General features: G+C 41.1%; 1 protein-coding gene across 4 annotated transcripts in view; it reads right to left on the bottom strand.

Annotated features, from left to right (window-relative positions):
- The window catches only part of RBFOX1 (RNA binding fox-1 homolog 1), a 1,011,377-nt gene that overhangs the window by 592,387 nt on the left and 397,342 nt on the right, over positions 1–21,648 (bottom strand). Inside the window, exon 1 of one of the 4 annotated variants that reach the window (XM_053991711.1) lies at positions 2,980–3,309. The exons of the other annotated variants lie outside the window; for them this stretch is intronic. Coding sequence (XP_053847686.1) covers positions 2,980–3,024 — 45 coding nt within the window. The 5' untranslated portion in view covers positions 3,025–3,309. Of the gene's footprint in view, positions 1–2,979; positions 3,310–21,648 lie in introns of those variants that run through there. 4 annotated transcript variants of the gene reach the window in all.

Below are 21,648 nucleotides of genomic sequence, written 5' to 3'. Positions count from 1 at the left end.
CACTGAAAAACTCTCTGAAATAACTGAGGCCCTGTGAAGTCTTTGTTCCCATCTCTTAACTCTAGAAAGATACAATCTTGTGACACAATCCTTCTAACAAAAACTCCAAAATCCCTATCACTGAAGTCAACTGAAAGCTTGACTTTAGTAGCTTGATTTTTATTAAGGAGTTAAAAAATACTCATTGCTTGCTTAAATTGAAATACAAAGTAAACTTCAGACAAGACATTTTCTATAGTGGAAATTTCCTATGTATTTTCCCCAGTTTACTTTTTCACAATTACCACCACAATAACTTAAAAACATGAGGTGACCACATTTCTCTCTCTTCTCCTCTTTAAGTTGATGCTTCAGTTACCACTTCTAACATATTTATCTTCATAAAATTAATTAAAAATTCAATAGCAATATTTTTCCTTACAAGAAGAAAAGCCCAAACATCCAATATTATTCTTGAGAACATTTCTCTAGACCTTTTCTAGCATTTCAAATACCACCAAGCTGACCACTCGAACAATCAATTTATTACTTGTTCCTGGAAAAGTTTTTTGGTGTATGAGCAAAACTCAGATCCTACGTGAAACTTCTACTACAAGAAGAATAAATTTGAACAATTCCATGGTAATGATGCTACTGAAGTAAGTGGTTTGAAGTTGGAAAGACTGAAGGCAACACCTTGAAGTTGCTTCATCCATCCATTGCTAAGTTATTCTGATTTCAAATATTTATTTAAGTGGGCGTAGGCAAGAGTACAAAGCTCCAAATTTCTAAAACCATGCCTGGAAAGGGGTGCAATGAACTGTGCTGACACTCCTCGAGGTATCAGGGTGCTGGATGTGGACAGACACTGATTAAATGGAATTTCCTGCCCACGGCTTCCAGAGCAGGCAATGGCAATGGGAGCTATTGTGTGTTCACAGCATCTCAAAGCCAAAAAATGCACTGCTTTGGGAAGGAGAACTCCCAAAGGGATAATCAAACCCCTCCTAGATGCATAGGTTTAAAGGAAGTAAAGCTGATGACTGACAGACACTACTCAGGCACTCACAGAGAAGCCCCTGTGAAGGATAAAACCCCAAAGCCCACTTTTTTTTTTTTTTTTTTTTTTCATTAAATGATTCAAATCAGAAAAACTAAAAATTCTCCACAGCACTACTGCTCCTGCTGTAGACAAGGGAACACTGTTCATTGAGTAGGAGTTTTGCTCACTCTTCAACCTTACTTGCATGTTCAAGAAACAGATCAACATCAGGAACATTAAATATCTAAGAAAAAAGCTGCAATGTATTGTTAAAATATCAACATTCAAACTTTTTACCTATTTGTTGCTTCATTTTAGAAATACACATGGAACCAATGTACTGCATGTAAACTGATTTTTCTAAATAATTCATAAGAAAAAATGCAAACTTTCTATGTAACACTTAGATAAATCCTAATTACTTCTGTGCTACGACCAAATTCCTTATCCCTACAGAAGTGACAAACACAAAGGCTGTTTCGGATCTTACTAAATTCCTCAGTATCCATCAAAATCAAGTACCTGAGGTGGAATTTAACGTACAGTCCTGGAAGCAATGTGATTTTATGGTGCCTGAACTGCAGAGCCCAGCATTCCACTACTGGCCCCTGCCAGAGTCTCCTCCGTGTGACAGCAAGTCTTTCAAAAATATTATATCCCTATTAGGAGTCTGGACAAGAGTCTTTTTTTATAAAAGCTAGAGAAATCCACCTTCCCCACTCCCCTCAACATTTTTTTGCACACTTTGAAGTGTGTGGGTTTTTTAAAGGAAGAATATTGCTAAAGTCATACAAAGTATTTAAATTACTTTGCAATTATATTCAGCTGGAAACCGATAGGCATTTTTAAATCCTAGTCTTTTATACCCTGTTCTTGCCTTTTTTCAATGTAAATACATAAAATGGATTATTAGCCAAAATTACCTGTGTGTTTAAATTGTATTTATTAACAAAATGCTGCTGCTGTTATATCCCATGCATTTTAACAAGTACAGTAATAAAACCTCCAAATACTCACAAATTGTGTTTTCTAAGATCAGTATATTATGCTGGTGGCACACAGGGACCCTAAAGTTAAACAGGCGCCCACGTTGGTCAGGAATCCTGTAACCTGCCTGCAATAATAATAACCAGGCAATAATGCACCTGACAAACCCCCTTCTAATGAGACTCCTGCTCCCTTTCATAGAAATGCTAATACATATTCCATCCACAGAAAGCCAAGCAGCTTTCTGAAGATGAAGTTCACATAAACTTCAGCCAAACCCGGAGGGAGGATGGATAATCCCTCCCGCACGTTGTTTTCTGTCGGATCTCGCCGAGGAGCGCTCACATCCAGAGAAACACGCTGGCGGCAGCACCGCTGAGTTTGTACCGCACACACCCGGATCAGCCCCGGAGCATCCCCCGGCCCCGGGCCGGCACCCAGCCCAGCCCCGCCGCGCCGGCAGCCCGCATCCCTTCACCCGGCCGGCAGCAACAGACCCCCGCACCCCCTCACCTGGCCCGCAGTTCCAAATCTCTTCAGCCGGTCAGCATCACCGCATCTTCTCACCTGACTGACATCCCGGCACTCCTCACCTGACCGACATCCCTGCATCCCTCACCTGGCCAGCAGCCCCCTCACCTGGCCGGCATCCCCGCACCCCTCACCTGGCCGGCATCCCCGCATCACTTACCTGGTCGGCATCCCCCCCACCTGACCGGCACCCCCACATCCCTCACCTGACCGGCACCCCCACATCCCTCACCTGACCGGCACCCCCGCAGCCCTCACCTGGCCCGCTCAGGTGGGGAAGTCCCCGCCGCTGGCAGCCCGGCCCCAGCAGCCCCACATGCCGCGTGGCCCCGGCCCCTCCCGGCGGGCACAGCCGGGGCTGCGGGCGCTCCCCGGCGCAGGCACAGGATGGATCCCGCCCTCCCCCGGCCGAGATCGCTCCGGAGCTGCCGCTGCCTCACCTGAAGGGCATCTCCCACGCCTGCGAGCAGCTGCCAGGGTTTCATGGTCGGCGGCGATGCCGGCGCGGCGCCGGGAGGAGCCGGGCGGCCCCGGGCGGCCCTGCAGCCCCTGGAGCATCCACCGCAGCCCCGCGGGCACGGCCAGCCCCGGCCGCCGCGTCCCTGTGCCCGTCCGTGCCCCGCGGAACTCCGGGCGCGGCAGGGAAGCGCTGCCGGTGGCTCCCGCTACACCGGCATTATTCACGATGCCGTGGGACGGTATTTATGACTTTCCATCTGCAGCGCTCCAGGTGCTGCCGAGAGAGGCGAGAGCCCTCGGCTGCCTGTGCCTTCCCCTGCCGGGCTCGGCAGTGCAGGCGCTCGGCGGAGCCGTTTTGTTTTATTTGGAGATAAGAGCAGCTCCACGCCGGCTTAGCTAAAAACCACAGCCTTGTGGGAAAGGAAGGTGGGCACGGGAGAGCAGATTGCACTCAATAATTCATCTGTGGAGTGCCTTAATGGATGGGCTAAATATTAGCTGCTTATTAAAATATTAGACGTGGTGCTAAAGTTTGCAGGGGTTCACTACTAAGATCAATCATATATACGAAATGGTTAGAGTTTGGATGAAATGATGATTAATCTCTTGCAAAATTCTGAATTCCTTTTAGAATAATATTGCAGACTATGTCATTTTTAAGACAAAGACTGGCTGGAACTGAAACAAAACCTGAAAATCTTGCACAAGAGATGGCAGCAATCAACCCATTTGCAGAGAAGAAAAGTTTCAGATAAACACTAAAAGCTGATCCCTTTCACTACACAAAAGCATTGCTTATGCCCTATCAAAGAAGCTGCTATTTCAAAGTACATCTATTTATGCAACTGATGTTACAATCTGCAAACAACCACTTGTACTCTATTGAAAAATTCTCAAGATGCTGCTCAGAGGACTTTTCTAATTCTGTAAAATGAGTTTTCATACCACACATTCACTATTTCTCAAAAAAACCCCAGAAGTTTATTAAAACATCTTTCAATGTTTATCATTATTCTGCAATCAAAATCGAGAACAGTCTGATCTCTTGGAAAATAACTTGATATCAATAATTTCCTTTTTGTAAATACAAATACTTTCTGGCAGAGTAGGAGAGACAAAGTTTAGTTATGTTCTGTGAAAACATATAGCAAGTAATATTAAATTCAGGCTGTAATTTCATAGTGTTTTCCTTGTTTGGAAGTTTTTATTGTAGCCATTCTCAACTTATTAAACTTTCTACCTAGATAGACTATGGGACCATCAAGGCACCTTAATCAAAATAAAGTGTATAATTTCAAAAGAGAATGTTGCAAGGGTTGGCCTGACCACTGGGCTTAATAGCCAGAACATCTCAGAGCTCACACTGCCTCACTGTGTGGCCTTGACCACATTATTCATCACTTCAGTTTTCCCACTTGTATAATTAGAATAACATGACTTCCAGTGTCTCCCATCTCTGACTTCTCAGGACGGCTCGAAGGATTAATGACCCTGCAGTGCTCTGAGATTGAATAAACACTAACTGCTAAGGCAGAGCTAATATGTTTCAGAACATTAAAGAACTGAAATGTTAGAAATTCCAATTAAATCACCCTGTGTGTCTAAACATGGGTGAAGTAAAATACAGGGATTACTAAAATACCATCTTCTACCACTTACAATCAACAAAATACTATGGGTTGGCTTATTAGTTCTGTTATTTAAATCTGACTTTTACCATATATTCCTAGCATTAAGCTCAGTTCCATTAAAAATGCCACCAGCAGCAATTAGCACTGCTAATTTACAAAACCAGGCTGTCCAGAGCAAGGCCATTTAGAGTCAAAGCAGTCAGAAAACATCTCCATTACCTCTGGCCTGTTGTTTTGAGCCTTTGCAGCACGTATGGGCCTTCAATCACAGGACCTGCAATTCTTGCACATGCTACATGTGGTTCTCAGTGCCGTTCTTCAGAGATCCCCATGGTTTATTCAAGTAATGAAAAAGAGTTTGAACCAACTATCTCATTAGCAAAAAAAAAAAAAAAAAGAGGGGCAGGGGGCAGCACTGGCAAAGCACACACTGCTGCAGAAAGAGCTGCAAGGATCAAAATCTAAATAATGGTCTGAATTCCTATGCCCAACTTAAAAAAAATCATTGCAAATTTATGTTTCAGTCTATAGAAATAGTAATCTTGAATAAAAATCCATGTACATTACACATTCCTTTTCAGCACTCTCTCTCAGGGGTGGGTAACCACGGTTCTTCCATGTCCCAGCTGAACTGGAGAGGAAATGTCTGAAATCTCTCATGGTGGTTCTTCCACCTCCCAGCTGAACTAGAGAGGAAATGTCTGAAATATCTCATGGTGGTTCTTCCATGTCCCAGCTGAACTGGAGAGGAAATGTCTGAAATCTCTCATGGTGGTTCTTCCACCTCCCAGCTGAACTAGAGAGGAAATGTCTGAAATCTCTCATGGCCCAATGATGCCAGGGTTGTCCTTGAGTCACGGCAGGGGGGTTGCAGAAGCTCAGCTGGGATGCCCTTGTTTGACAGCAGGGATACTCCAGCAGCTGTGGGTGAGCCAGACCCACTGGAGCCACACCCTGACCCAGAGTTAAGAGCCCTGTGGGATGAGCAAAAGCTGAGTGGGACTCACAGCAGGGCCTTGCTGTGGTTCAGCTTCTGGGGATCCTCACCGTGACCTTCTCACACACGCATTTCCTGCCATGGGCAAGGCACCTCCTGAACCTCTGTCCTTCCCATTACACTTGCAGGGACAAACCTTACATAACTGAACTGTTACTGTGATGGCAGCAGCTGTTGAGGTTTCAGTAATTCCAGATTTCTATCTCTTTTGCTGGAAATCTTCAAGTAAGTATTTTCAATGTACTTATTGAATACTACAGATGAGTACCATCATATTATGTCTCATGGCACATCAAAAGTTCTAAATTAATTTAGTTGTTTGCCATCCCTTACATCTTTTTCTCCTTAAAAAAGGGAGTGTTTTTCTTCTGAATTTTCCAACTGACAAAGAAAATTACAGAGAAGCCGACCAAAGCAACTAACTGTAAAATATGTGCCTTTTAGTGAATGGTGCAGCTGGAGTTTTTTTTTAAACTGATGCAAAGGTGCAGGTGTCATCCTAGAAAGCTTCCAGCTCAAAGTCTTCAGTGGGTAACTGATGAAGCCATAATTTCCTGAATTAAGTTTCTGTGCTGTGGGAACTATAAAAAACCAACATAACCGCTGAAAGAAAGTGAACACTGGCAAAATGCAAAAGTAGCATCTTGAGCAGAAGGTAATTCTGCACCTGCCCAGTTTGTAAAGTGCTTTTACTACAGTTAAACAGGGCAGTGAAATGTGGTTTAATCTTTAATGCACATCCATGTCCAACACACGGGGGCTCTCCATGCCTGATGGATTCCTGCTGGAATGGTTTCTTCCTACGTGCCATCTAATGAGCAGCACCACACAAGGGAAGCTAATGAAGCATATTCAGATGGAAAAGTATCGTGTGATTTATCACCAACGTGTTGCAGTTTTATTTCAAAAGGTTTTGTGGTTTCCATGTGCAACTTTAAGCCAACCAACGTGTTAAAAAATCCAACATCCATCGGATGCCGCAAACCCAACAGAGCAATTGGAGCTCAAGGAAATCTACATCTGAGAATGCGTGATGTTAAGTCATGCTAAATAGTATCCTTCAGAGGGAATCAAAATGATAAAGATTTTAAACCTGAACTATCAAAAGAAATACAATCAGCAAACAAGTTTTTTTCTCTACCAAGCAGAATTTTAAAATGTTCTCCAGGGGTTGGATACTGAAAGTATCCACAACACTGCTAAGAGCACAGGGAAACTAATTACAAAAGTACACAAAAATAATTGGGTTTAACATTGGAGCTATGTAAGAGATGTTCCAGAAAAGCAGTGACACAAAACACTAGGTGTTTTCAGAAATCATTTTTCTGTCTATTCAAAAGGTCAGTGCTTTTCTTTAGCCAATTGCTCACAAGTAGCCTCCATAAAGAATTTGTAAATGTGATTATACTGATCTGAATTGCTTCATTTTGCATTTGGAGCTGGGGTTGCCTTTTCCCAAGGTGTGTTTGCTCCTGATGTCACCAATCTCTCTGGAAGGTTCTAGTACTGCTTCTGCCATTCCTGCAATTAGAGCAGTTTACAAATGAAGTAACTTAAACATTGCAAGTATCCAAAGGTACTTTCACACTCTTACTGCAATGCTAAATGCAAAAGTTTGCAGCATATTAAATGAAAATTTTATTTTCTATATTTTGTCCAAAAAGTCATACCTAATTTCATTCAGAAACAAGAAATCAAGCACCATCAATAAAATAGTAGAGGAACATCATTTTGATGCAACTAAACTAGTACTGCTCTAATAAATGTTACTTCCAACATTGCCAGAAAAAAAGTGTCCTGCATAAATGCTATGAAAACTGCTATAAAAATAATCAGTCATGCCTGTATTTACCCCCCTGTAAAGAGCAAAAATGCATATTCCACAGGATAGGGATTTTTTGCACAGCCACTGCTGCTTAGGAGGTCAAATTCAAAAAATAACTACGTATCCAAAGCCCTAAAATAAAGCAAAGTTTCTGAAGAAGCATCAAATCAAGGGAAAAAATCTGTATTTTTGTCAAGTGTAAGGAAGGCACCAGACACCATTTACCAGCAGCATTCACTTTCAAGACTGTTGACTCTTTTCTTGAGCTTGTTGCAAAGTTTAATGTGAAACATAAGGTAACAACACATCTACCAACATGAAGAAGAAACAGGTCTCTGAAAAGTCTTCAAGCAAAAGAATTCCTTCTGTGCTTATACATATTCACAGCCCTGTTGAAATGCTAAAGTAGTCCCTGGAATTTGCATTCCTAAAGCAGACAGCATTTCCACAGGAACAAGGATTACAAGTTAAGGCTGCAACATGAACTTTAATATCTCACTATATATATCCTTCAGAGGTAATCTGGACCTGCATTTAGGCGTTTTTCCAAACAAATTATATTTTTTTGCTTAGTAATTAGGAAACACAACTTTTTACTATGCTGTGAATTCAAAATGTCTTCCAATTCCACAATATTTTTTTCCTTCCCACAGTATTAATGCAAATTGTTTCCTCAATAAAACTGCAAAAGGTTAATTTGTCTACAGAGCCCCATGACCAGGAGAACACAGATGTGACAGTGCTCACCCCAGCAGCGTGAGGAAATGTCAAAACACAATGGAAAATACCTAAAAAACCTGGAAGTGCTTCTCCTTGGAGATCAAATCATGCAAGGTAACACCTCCAAATGATAAAGTGCAGCCTATGGCACAGAGCAGGGCCCTGAGTGCTGCTCAGAACACCAGATAAATTCAACATAAACCATTGCCCAGCCCCAGGACCACAGCTGGAAGGCACTGAGGGAGCACCAAGGCTCCCCTGCCATCCCTAGAGGCACAGAGCCCCAGAGGAGTCGGAATTGAGACTTTTCACTCTGCCTTTGCCCCCTCGGTAAAGCAGAGTGAGCACAACCCCCGTGAGTCTGACACGTGCCTGCTCCTACCCGCAGTGATCTGAGCAAAGGAAAAAGAATGGCAGAGTTTAGAGATTTCTAGAAGATTTTTGGCCCAGAAAGTTGGCAAATAAATACTCCTGGGCAGCTCTGTGAGATGGATGGAGGTAGAATTCTGTTGAGCAAATGGGTAACTGCCTATCTTTCATTCTTAGTTAATGACAAATCTTTATTTTGCAGCTGAATTTATTTTTACTCCACCTATTTTCCTTTGCAGTTGCTCTCTGGATTGCAGAACACACCAATGAGACTTTTGTCACTAGCTTTAGAGGCATGATGTTTACTTCCTACTAAAATGACTGCAAAGATTGAAATATCTTCATAAATACAGGATATAAAGCAGCATAGGGATTGTTATTTGAGATAATTTAAACATAATTTCATCACTTAATATAACACAGCGACACAAATGCCACCACTTTCTGCACTATCAGGTAGAAGGCAGAGGTTGGGACCACCTCCAGCTCAGTTCTTGGGGACCTTCTCTCCTTTAAAGTCCTGCTGGCACAGAGAATGTCACAGCTTGTGGATGCAAGCAGCCTCTTGCTCCTGCTCATCTGTGCCACAACACAGTTGACTAATTAATTTTTTAAAGTATTCAAGATGTGACACATACATGGGATTGAATACAGATTAGCATTACAATAATCACAGAGCTTTTGTAGCCTCGAATTTGTCTTCTTGCATCGAAGTTCCCTTTAATGTGCAAATGAACGATGCCACCACGTATCTGGAAATAAACAGGCTCATTGTGATCTCATTGTGACCGTGGCTGGTCACAAAAACAGCATTCTGGGTTATATTAACAGGCTGGCAGAGCAATAAAAGATCCATGCCCAGCTGCCTGGTGCCACATCCTGATACAGCGCACCAGTGGTGTCCTGGAGTGGTGTTAGGAAAATCTCCTTCCTCCTAAATGTTTCTGGATTTAAGTTGTTCTCACAACTTGCAAAAGTTTTTTTGGCCTAGTTGTAAAGACAGGATATATATGCCAAGCTGAGTCAAAAGAGAGCAAAAGGGACGTGAAATTGTCTCAAAACTTCAAAGCCAGCAAAAGCTGAGAGAGAGGTTCAGAGGAGAGATGGCCCACGCAGCAAAATGCAAAGGGAATGGGGAAACAGGGAAGTGAGCTGGCTGGAGCGCTCAAAGCCCTGACCATAACTCTTAAGTAAAGGGGAACGAAATGATTTTTCTTTTTAATTTAATTTTTTACCTTTCAATTTTTGACATTAGCTAAATCAATGAGTCTGAAGTCACCTCACACATCACAAGCTCCACTTCACACACAACAAAAGGACCAGCACGTCTTTCAGGAGGAAATCCTTTACAGAAATCCTTTACTAATCATGGGCAGGCCCTGGCACAGGGTGCCCAGAGCAGCTGTGGCTGCCCTTGGACCCATGGAAGTGTCCAAGGCCAGGCTGGACAGGGCTTGGAGCAGCCTGGGACAGTGGAAGGTGTCCCTGCCATGGCAGGGGGTGGAACGGGATGGGCTTGAAGGTACCTTCCAACCCAAACCATTCTGGGATTCATGTGCTTGGCAAAAAGGGCTGCTCCTGGTAGCTGTTGGTAAACAAGCACATTCCCAACAGGATCCTCAGTGCCAGGGCAGTTAATTACAGGCTTTGCTTTATAGTGAGATGCAAACCACAGCTCAGAAATAGATGGTCCTTTAAAAGGATTTAGGGAGACCAACGCTAAGTTTGTCATCCATCAAGGAATGCACACAGGATAATTTATATCAACATCCACGTAAAATGTTTCCAAGAATAATGAGTGCACAATATTTTAAAAACAACTTTCACACGTTTTTCTGACCAAATGTTGTGGACTCGTGGTGTTAATTTTAGCAGTTTCAATTGGATTTGGTACGGTTGGAAATGCAAGGGGAAATCTGCAGTAATCAGGATGTGACACTCATTAACACTTTCACAAAATACCCACTGGATTTGCATAAACTCTGTAAAGATTCATTGGTGAATCTTTAATATGAGATTTCCCTTGGTTTTACTCCACATTCAGGTCCATTTGCCCTCCCTCTCTCCTCTCCCCTGCCAGCGAGAACTGCTGTAAACAGTTCATAACAAAGCATAATAAAATGGACTGAAAAATGAAAATATACTTGTTATTACCCAAAAGCCTATATAATTGCATATATAATTTCACAAACTGCAAATATTTTTAAGAAATTCTTCTGTAAGGGAGAGAAATACTAATTGGATACAATGGCTTGACAGAGTGGCACTCCAAGTCACTTAATAAATCTGGAGATGCAGAGGCAAGTTCTTTAATGACCTGTGTAAAACCCATCCATGGCCCAGCTTGCAGACAGCACAGGATTTGCATGCAAAGTAGCAGGAAAAGAGTCTAGAAAATGGATAAACCACTAAGGCAGCAGAAGGTTTCTGGTCTTGACTCAAAAATTTTAAGCAAATGCCACTATGAAGGGAGACAATTCTTGCTGCTCCAAATATTGTAAATGTGGGAATACATTAAAATACAGAAAAAAATAAACCTGGGTCATTTAAGTCTTCTTTGAGAAAGACACCCTTCTCAAGAGTCAGTATTTGCCATGAGTTTTTAGCTGCACTACCCAGGACCTGTTGGACTACACTGACCACATCAACGTGGGTTATTACAGCAGACAGTCCAATATGTAATGGGAAGGTCACAATGGAAAAAAAAAATATCTTCTCTTTTGAACTATTAAAAAAAAAAGCATTACCAGGTTTAAAAATTCTCATGGAAGTTCATTTTGCTGCTAAAAATGCTTTTTTGGTTACTTTTGGTTCTAAATAGAAATATTCTACAAGAATGGTTACGAGTTCAGCATTAATAAGATAAGTTTAAGTAAATTTAGGATAAGATTCAGAATAAAATTTTCAATTCCATTCAATTCTTCTCCCTGTCCTAAATTCCTGCATAGAGCCATAAACGACATTTAATTTCTGGTGTACTATACTCCAACCCAACCGTTTCTGTTAGAACCTAAGCTTTGAAATGATTTGAACTATGTACCTGCACAGAACAGCTCCACCAGACAATAGATTATTTCACTTGCTTGCATTTTGAGCAAATTTATTGACTGAGAGTCTCGTTTCATTGCCCCTACTCAACACATCATTATCTCTGATATCCCACAAGCACATGAAAGAATTTTCTAAAGGAAAATACAACCCAAGTGTGAGGGCCAGGATACATTCCCGTATTTTATTTCTGGTTAAACTCTCAGGCTCAGATCACCTTTATGTCTTGTTCACTACTGAGTAATGGAAGCAGGCTGGGGAGAAAAATTAATATAAATGGTTTTATTTGTCTTGTGGAATCTTTTTAAAGATAAATTAGAACATCAGAACTTGGAGATTTTTTTTCTCCTTCTGAACAACTGTGAATTGTGCTGAGGTCACTTGAAGTGTAAATACTCTGTGCACTTTTCATTTGGGTTTTCATTTTAAAACAAGTAATCTCAAAGTGGAACAAATTTTTTTTGTTACGGTTTGGTAAGCAGAATTCTCATTCCAACGCTTTAATGCTCCCAAAGCACAACTGATCACAAAGCAACAGCAGATCATGGTAAGTAAAAACTCAGAAATTTTTCTCTAACTCAGAATTACCCATTTCCAAGGCTTACCCCTCACAAGACTAATTTGTACCCATCGAAAAGCACAAAACTTGTGAGATAATTTCAACAGTCACAATAGCAACAACATCCTCTGTGCCATTCCTCAAAGAATTCCCCTTGTTGGATGGACAGTGGACTGCCAAAGCAGCAAAGCACTCTGGCATTCCCTGGTTTAGGACTGCAAGGGCTCCACCCCAAACTGTAGAGCAAGAAAACGAATAAATCAAAAAATAAATGAATCAAAAAGGCATTACAGGCTTTCAGAGTGTGAACTTCCTGACCCTGTCACTGAAGTCCTGGTTATTATTGGACAACCACTGGGAAAATAAGCTGTTAGAAAATAAGAAGTCTTTACTTTTATTTCACTAATTCAAATGGCACCATAATGACTCCTTTGAACACCATTTCTCAAAGCTGTCATATATTGTTCATGAGAGGCAAGGAAAACAAGTTCATCAGATACTTCCCTTCTCATTTCTCTGTATCAATGGCAGGAATCTCAAAACACATTCCACACTGTCCCTCCCAAGAGAGTGAAGTAAAACTTAGATGGACAGCCCCTTTCTGCCTTGCATGGGATCATAGGGTGAGAAACAAATTTCAGGATGGAAAACCAGGAAAAGGAAGAGGACACTGTGTGTATTCTGCTGCCTCATAACTCCCTGTGCCTGGGTACAGTGGACATTTTTGGTGGCTCAAAGGGATGGGGTACACAGACACTCAGGAATAACTGAAGTATGGATAAAATACATTTCTATGACTATAAGGTGATTTTTTTTTTTTTGGCACTCATACCTGGCTGCCTGCAGCAATTCCATCTAGACAGAACTTGGAAACTGGGCACCAGAAATGTGGCCCTGAGGAATCTGTATCAGCAAGAATTTCTTAAAATGCAGGCAGTATGGGCAAACAGAGCAGATATTTTGAGGGTTGACAGACTCTCCTGGACACGGAGCTGGCCCAGCTGGAACGAGGCTGGGCAGATGTGTTTGGGCAGCAGCTGGAGCTCGGAGCTCAGCCAGCTGCCAGCATCCTCCCAGGACTGATGCTGGGGCACGCAGAGGTGTGGCTGTGGCAGAGATGCAAACTCAGCTTTCTCAGGGACAACCTGGGCCATCGAGGCCACGAGCCCTACTGCCCACTCTCAGGGGCAGAAAATGAAAGCTCATTTTTTGCACACTGAGAGCTCTTCAGCCTGATACTGGAATACAGACACAGCACAGCACATGGCACTAAAGGAAACTCGAGACTCCAAATGAGCAAACACGGAATTCCACTTTCACCGTATTTTCCCCACATCCCTGCTCCAGGCAGCAGTTTCCACTGAACATGCTTTTCCAGAGAGATCAGACTTCTTTTTGAAAGCACACAAAAAGTCAGCACTGCTATTCCATTCCAGTATCAGTGGGTTTCCCCTCCTGATTTTAGAATTAATGCTCCTACCAAACGCCACCACTGCTAGAGGTTCATAGAATTTCACAGCCTTTGCTCCTTCTCTTCTCTTTAGGAAAACCCTCAATGCTCCCAATTCAGAAGATAAGCTAAAAGGCTGTAAAACACTATTAAGTGTTAATTTTACCTGGGAAACAAAATGGCAGCACATAACAGCACATACTCTGAACAGCACATAAGGGAAAGAGCGAAAATTCAGGACATGAGTCAGGGCAACATATTCCACATTGACATCAACTGAAAAAATATTAATTTGTGGATATAAAATTTTGAATGAAAATTACAGTAATAATAAAACTGCAAGTCAACTTTTTACTACATTGCAATAAAATATCACTCAAAGCTTCAGCATGTTATGTCTCATTCTAGTGGAAAGTTCAAAAGAAAAACAAAAATATTTAGGAGGTTATAATTTTAGACATATATACTTGTGATATATCTACATTTTTATTTTTCTATGTATAAAAATCATAGACATGTTCTCAAACTAATGCATTTGCTGAGACTTTTAAAAGAAATATAGTTCACCATTATTCCATCAATGAGACAGAGAACCCAAGAAAAACAAGTGATCCAAATTAGCCCCCAAGCCCAAGTGATGCTGCACTGAATAAACATTTATATATATTTTTATACACATATATTTAATATCCTTAACAGACAAGCAAGTACAGCACAACCTGATTGTGATTCTTTGGAAAACAGAAAAGCACCAGAGATGTTTTTTGAATTGCAATGCCAGGTACAATGGTCAGGAATATTTTGTAGAGGAGTTGTTTAGCTCAGTTGTTGACAACAGGCTGGAAGGCTCTGACTGCCAGGGCTTGGACAATAAAGTGTCATCACCTTTTAATAAAATGTGAAAAGTAAGGCTTAATTTACAACAGAAAAGAAAATTTCCTGCATTCTTGTGAATTCTCACACACTATTAAGTCTTTTTTGTGCTATTCTAAGAGCTGTGGGGTTTGGGTGATTTCACTAATTGAACTCAGAGTAGGATGATTTCTGGAGCACGGCTTAAAGATTCTCCTATTTTTATTGACTTCCACACCTAGAGACGTGAGTGAGCATCACATCACCTCTGCTCTGGCAGTTTTATTATTTCATGCCAACCTCACACAGTGACTTCAGCTGCTCCTCATGACACAAATGCCTTCCAAGTGTCACACCTACTCTGCAGATTTCCCAACACAGCCCTTCTAAGATTTTCAAATGGCTGCTCCATCTACATCCTTAGAACATACTAATATTTCAAGAGAATAAAATATTCCTTATTTGTTTACATTTTTATAACTACACATCACCCCAAGCAAATCAACTGTGTTTTCTAACCTGCGGAGTTATGCAGCATTTGTTGAAATTGTGGAATTCATACTGTTATTACGAGAGCATGGGACAACAAATGTAAAATTAAAACTCATCATTACCTTGAAATCTGGCATGAAATCTGAAACTAAATTAATTCTTATCCAAATGCCAAAACCAAGGAGAAGAAAAACACCACCAAAGGGAAAACCCATTCCTAGATTCTCGTTCCTATTTCCTATTCAATTTGTTTGCATATTTGCAAACAGAAGACTGAAAAAAGGTACCTGAACAGCCACAGCTGAATCACCTGGAACAGTGAGAGGCTGGCACGTGGATGAAGGGAAACATCTTTGCATCAAGACTTTGAAAATAGTCTAAATCTACTCCAAATCCAGACTTGGAGAGCTGTTGAGAATACACCAAGATTTAATTCTCTGGATGAATCTTACACCATATACTGATAAAGACCAACAAAATTGCACAAAATGGGATAATTTTTACCATATCCAAGGAGATATGAAATCACTTGCCTGGGCACAACTCAGTAACAACTGAACTACTCCCCATGCACCTGCACACAGAGGCAGAAGTGCAGACAGCTGCAATTGCAAGCAGATTTTAGGAATTCTGTGAAAACAGAAATCCATTGAAACATGAGGAAAAGTTTGCACAGCTTTTCAGTGCTGAACTTGACAACAGAAGTTCAATGAAGAATCAAACCAAATTATTTTTCTTGCGAAATGGGACAGGATGTCATGTGATTCAAATCTGCTGCTCCAATGATTTGGTCATTCACCATTCCAGGCATCTTTATACGCAGTTCTGGGCCCACAGCAAAGAAGCCAATCTGCCATGTAGAACATCAGAAATCAAGTTTTCCCGGGAAGGACATTTTTATTTCTGCCAATTCTAGTACATAAATCTTCAAACAATAATAAGCTCAATAAATTTACTGCAGCTGGAAATGACTCAGATAAGCAGAAATGGCAGGCCTTCAATGCAGAATGACTGACAGGCCAAGGAGAGGCCAATTGGAATGCCAGCCTAAGTCACAGTGTAAATCACCACTGAACTATCTGAGAACTCTGCAGGATGCCACCAGAGATGGTTGTTGGGCTGGAAAGAATAATGTTGGAAAATAATTGCCTGAGCACTGAGGAACACAGACTGGAGAGCAAAGATTTGAACAGACTAAAGGAAATAAGACTGGAGACAGGAAGGCCAAATGCAAGCTCACTGACTGATCCAGCAAAGATCCTTCTGATCCTTCTTAGCACCAGAAGCACAGGTCAGGAGCAGGCAAACACTGCTCCTGGTTCTGGAACCCCAGAATTTGAGGGGTAAGGTGTGCCTCAAACACTGACAGCTGGGTGCCTGAGGGGCCAGCCAAGGGTTTTTGGCAAGAACAAGATGTGGAGTAAGATCATCTCCCATAGATCTGAGGTAGGCTGTCAAATAAAGCCCTCTTGCTGCCTGCTCACTGAAAATCAGTCTTTAAAAAAAGCTTCTAGAGAATGTGGACTCCCTAACTATATCAGAAATGAAATGTGTGCAGTAAAACCTGTGAGTGTTCCCTGCAGACACAGCCCTGCACTTCAGCAGAGCCCTTCTGCTGAAGGTCTTTCCGTTAAGTGAAATATAAATTGGTAACTGTTGTTGATACTAATTTCTTAGACACTTATAACTAAATTATCCACTAGAGAGCACAGCAACATTTTCAAACACATTCTGCTTATGCCTGCAAGTGCCAAGCGAGGTCCTTGTGGCACTCAAAGTCACTCTCTACACAAGAAATATGCTAAACAATCTGCCATGCACAGCAGAGATAAGGAGTGGACTCAATACAAGGCTTGAACGAGAAAAGGTCAACAGACCATGAACTTTTAATGAACAAATTTCAGCTGCTCCCAGCCTGGTGTGCAGTTCTTGGACATTACTGATGAAATAACTTCTTTTGCATTATACACTTTTGTGTATAAATATATAACAACATACAACAGAAGGAGAAAATACATTCCTCCTTCCTGCAGGAGAAAGCTTGAGCAGCACAGCTCATCAGCATTCTGGGCAAGAGCTGCTCTGCTTCCTGGTCTCCAATATATTCTGGTGATGTCATGACATTTTTACTTTCCATTAAAGAAAACTTTTCATCATTTACTATTTCCCGTTTTAATGAGCATCCTGAAAATTCATCTATTGTTTAAAAACATAAATAAAATATTCTTCAGTTTTGCTGTATTTTACAGTTGCTGAGAACAAAAAGAACATCATCCATATGAAGTACTCTGGAATTTCTGCTTTAAAATATTGTTTAAAACTGCTGTATTCCCACAGGCCTTCATCAATACATTGACAAGGGTGTCCACAGCATGCAGAAATCTGAATTGCACATCTTGGAGCCACAGGGAGACAAATTAACTCTACCAGAGATCTTTACTAAATATGTTTTTCTTCCTTTTCCCACAAACCATTTGAGTCAATCATTGCTGTAAAAAGATTAATAGCACAGGGCATCTTGTATTCCCAGAAAAACATAGAACTTGGCATATCTAGTCAAATATGTTCAGAAGAGGATAGATTCAGACACAGAAAAAAATGTTATTGAAAGTATTTAAGGCTGAAATAAGCCACATGTAAGAGAAATCTTGTCCTAAACAGCATCACTTACAGCTTTATAATCTGGAGAAGAGGGAGTTTATAGCCATTTCTCATTTTTGTTGACACCTCCATGAATAGAAATGAAATTAGAAAGCTGACAAGTACTAGAGAATGCAAAGAGAAGTGCTAGGAAAACATTCACTGTCCATGGGAGTTGTAAGCAGCACAGTCAGCTGGGAGGATGGCAAATCACTTGAAAACCATTACTGCAAACAGAGGAACAAATAGCAAGGTGGAGAAAATCCAGATCAGCAAAAAGGGATGAACACAACCCACAGCAAAAGTGTAAAGGCTACAACTTATCAGGGTGTAAAATATTGTATAATACAGGTTATTTAAGTGCTAAATGCAAAATATTCATAGAACCATAGAATGGCTTGGGTCAAAAGGGACCTTAAAACTCATCTTGTTCCACCCCTGCCATGGCAGGGACACCTTCCACTGTCCCAGGCTGCTCCAAGCCCTGTCCAGCCTGGCCTTGGGCACTGCCAGGGATCCAGGGGCAGCCCCAGCTGCTCTGGCACCCTGTGCTGGGGCCTCACCACTCTCCCAGGGAACAATTCCTTCCCAGTTTCCAATTTAAACCTCCTTCAGTTGAAGGCCAGTCCCCTTTGTCCTATCAGCACATGTCCCCATGAAAAATCCCTGTCCAAACACTCAGTGCTATTTCTTTGGGGTCACTCTAATCCACTTCTCATTTTCTTCAATCCTATCAGTTTAAAATCATTGTAGTTCTCAAAATAGGTATGTTTATCTGTTTATACCGTTGAGGAAAAGCAAACAAACAAACCACCAAAAAACCCCACATAAAAATAGAAGAAATATGAATTATCAGGTTTTCTCACTGTAATCCACAGTTATGGATAACTCCTGGCACAAGTGGGTTAACCAGTTTAGCAAATCCTCCTCCACACTGAGAAATGTATTTTCATATTGATAGACCTGATCTCCTCTTTCTGTCTTTCCAATCACACTGATGTGGTCTAAGTCAGACTGGGAGGGTGCAGGGGTGGTATTAACTGGCAACACCCTGCAAAATAAGGCCAGAAAGCAGCAGCCAGATCCTACCTGGAGAGCAGGTTTGTGATACAGACAGAATCTGTGTCTGCTTCATCAAAAAAAGTAAAGCCCTTTCTAATGATTTCCAGCCCACAGTAAAACAGTTCTCTGCAGCATAAAGTGTCCAGGTCTTGGGAGCAAAGCTTCTTCTTCGAAGGGGCAAAAGATTTCCTAGCTGAGATGAAGTGCTGACCTGTTGTTATTAGAGCTGCAGCTCCTTCACCTGCATGGTTTTCCTAAGTGTTTTGGCTCTGCAAGAGTTGATGAGCAGTTTAACATCCTGCTGGGAAAATAATAGCTTCTATATCCATGTGTGGACCACTTCAATTCATCTAGGGAAGAAAAGTCTCTGTAGGTGCAAAGGCTCACACGACATATATACTTTTAATAAAGCATTTTGAGACCAAAAGAATGATACTGACTTTCCATCTCAGTTAAAGACAGGCTCATGCTGGAAAAAACGTGTTCATGTTGGAGAAATGCTGAAGCTGAGAGGCCTAAAGCTTCTGTATGCTTTGTATCACACACTTCTAAAGGGATTCTAAGTGGATTTCTCTTTTTAAAAGGTGTTTTGCTTTTGTTTAAATTACTGATTTTAAATTTGTCAGAAGTCACTCAAAAGACTGTTATTTTCAAACAGCAGTAACACAATAAAAATTAAAATGAATCTAGACTAAAGCAGGATTTTTATTATCTGGACAAATTCTGCACCTCTGACTGGTTTATCATACCACAGCCTCACACAAGGATGAGAAAAGACTCAAATTCAGGAAATCCACAGTAAAGAGGCTCTATTAATTAATCAAGGGAACAGGTACATATTTAATACCATGGAGAGGTGGTATTTTGAACTCATCAGTGTGGGCTCAGAAAGAGCCCCAGTGTGGGTTCTTTCCCCAGGAGATGGACAAAGAGATGGAACAATCACTCTCATAAACTTCCCCTTTCTGTGGCTGCCCGTGCCTTTGGAGCACTCAGTGCTGCAGGAGGCCCCACTCAGGTGAGTCCAGCACCAAACCCCTGGGAGTGCCCTGGGCACACGGCGAGGTTTGGGGTCACCCTGCACCCCTGGGGCTGAGCTCAGCACTGAGCTGTAGGAATATAAAAAGGTAAAATAAAAGTCTTTAGAAAGTGCAAAAAGGGCCCAGAAAGTAGACATAAAGCTGAGAAAGGCTGAGAAATTTCAAAACCTTCTCATGAGAAAGCTAGGAAATTAAGAACCAAGTGAATACATTTATATTTATCATAAGGAACAAGAAAGAACAAGAACTTATTGATAGTTCAAGATGTGAAAAGTCCTAGATATATGCTTTGCAAAGATAGAAAAAGTGTCCATCTTAAATAATGAATTATTGTGTGTTGTTTGAGGTTCATAGATGTCCTTTTGCTAATGTTAAACCCACGTGGGTCCTTTTCTTATTGGTTAGAGTATAATGATCTTCACCTTTTCTTTTACACTATTGGTTCAAAGAATATGTAGAAAAAGGCTTTGCATGAGCTGCCATCTTGTCTCTGCTCTGTGTTTGTGTGGATGTTGTTGTTTCTCTGTGCCTCTTGCTTTTTGCTTGTATGATACAGACAGATAATAAATCCTGAGTCTGCAACCAGTCAGGGTCCTGTCCTGTTTGTGAGACACGGACCCATCCTGCAGACTGAGCTTTGGCTATAACTAAAGAAAGAAAAAAACCCACCAAAATCTGTTCTTTAGCAGCATGTGTAGACAGGATTGGCAGCAGAGTAAAGCCTTGCTCTGCTGCAGAACCCAAACAGGTGACAGGGAACTGTTTTACATAAAGGTCATGGCTGTGCCCCAGCAAAGCTCACTTCTCAAGGACAATAACACAAATCAGAACCACCAGTGGGGTGGAAAACCACTCCAGCTCCGAAATTCTCTGCTGAGAATCCCAAGAGAGGTCATTTATCAAAGAAACTTCTGAATCTCGGAAAGACAGCAACGCTATCATAACATAATCACATTTTTTTAATGAGCCTCAGCTCATCAATACACAAAAAAATTGTGAAGAATTAATTTAATATGGGCCCCTTCACAAACTCCATCTTGGTTTTTTTGAATGGAAACAGGAGACTCATTTCTCTGACAAATTGAAAGATAATTTTTTATCTTAAGCTTTCCACAAATACTACTTTTGTGTAAACTGAGAAAAGCATATGCACAGCATCATTTAGCAAAATTAACAGAATTATTTTTGCACTGATGACACTAAAATAAACTCAAAATATACATAAGAGGAAGGCTCTTTTTTATCTTCTGTCTACATACCCAACAAAGTGGTTCTCTGCATATATTTCATATCAAGCTTTACAGAAAACTCAGGCAGCCCTAGATCTAGCTATATTTCACAGTTAAAGTGTTTTTAATTAAGAACTTGTGAAGAATTGAAATGTATGTGCTTCAACATCACACTAGCAAGTTCCAAAGCAACAACATATATGGTAAAAGCAACAGGATATCCCAAACAGCCCAAACCAGCAGCCATATGGTCCAAGACACACATTCCATCTGTTATAACATAGAATTAGAAGATTATTCTATCCATTATTGTATATTTCAAAACAGAATTGAGAATGGAGAAATATGTACCAGTAGAAAGCTGGTATTTCACTAATGCTGTTCAAATTGTGCCCTAATGTAGTGTTTCAACAAGCAGTACAAAAATTTAACCTGGTCACAAATTGTCTCCTTCCTTCAAGATGTTGAAAAGGGAGGTGGGAAGGAAGGAGAGGATAAAAAAAAAAAAATATATATATATATATATTAAAAAAAAAGTTTAAAAGAGGGGGGGAAAATGAAGATATATGTAGATATATCTTGTGGATAAAAGCACCTAATCCCAGTTTAGCTCCCAGACAATAACTCTTCTCAAAGAGCGAGGGAAGGGGAGGTAATTTCCCAGGGAGGTCTCCCAGGGTGACAGAATATATGGATTCCATTAACTGAAGACAGCTGTGAGCCCATCAATTTGCCC

This window comes from Vidua macroura, chromosome 16 (assembly GCF_024509145.1).
Source record: "Vidua macroura isolate BioBank_ID:100142 chromosome 16, ASM2450914v1, whole genome shotgun sequence".
Classification (NCBI taxonomy): Eukaryota; Metazoa; Chordata; class Aves; order Passeriformes; family Viduidae; genus Vidua; species Vidua macroura.
The sequence above is the reverse complement of the archived record's forward strand: the minus strand, read 5'-3'. Positions and strand labels throughout refer to the sequence as shown.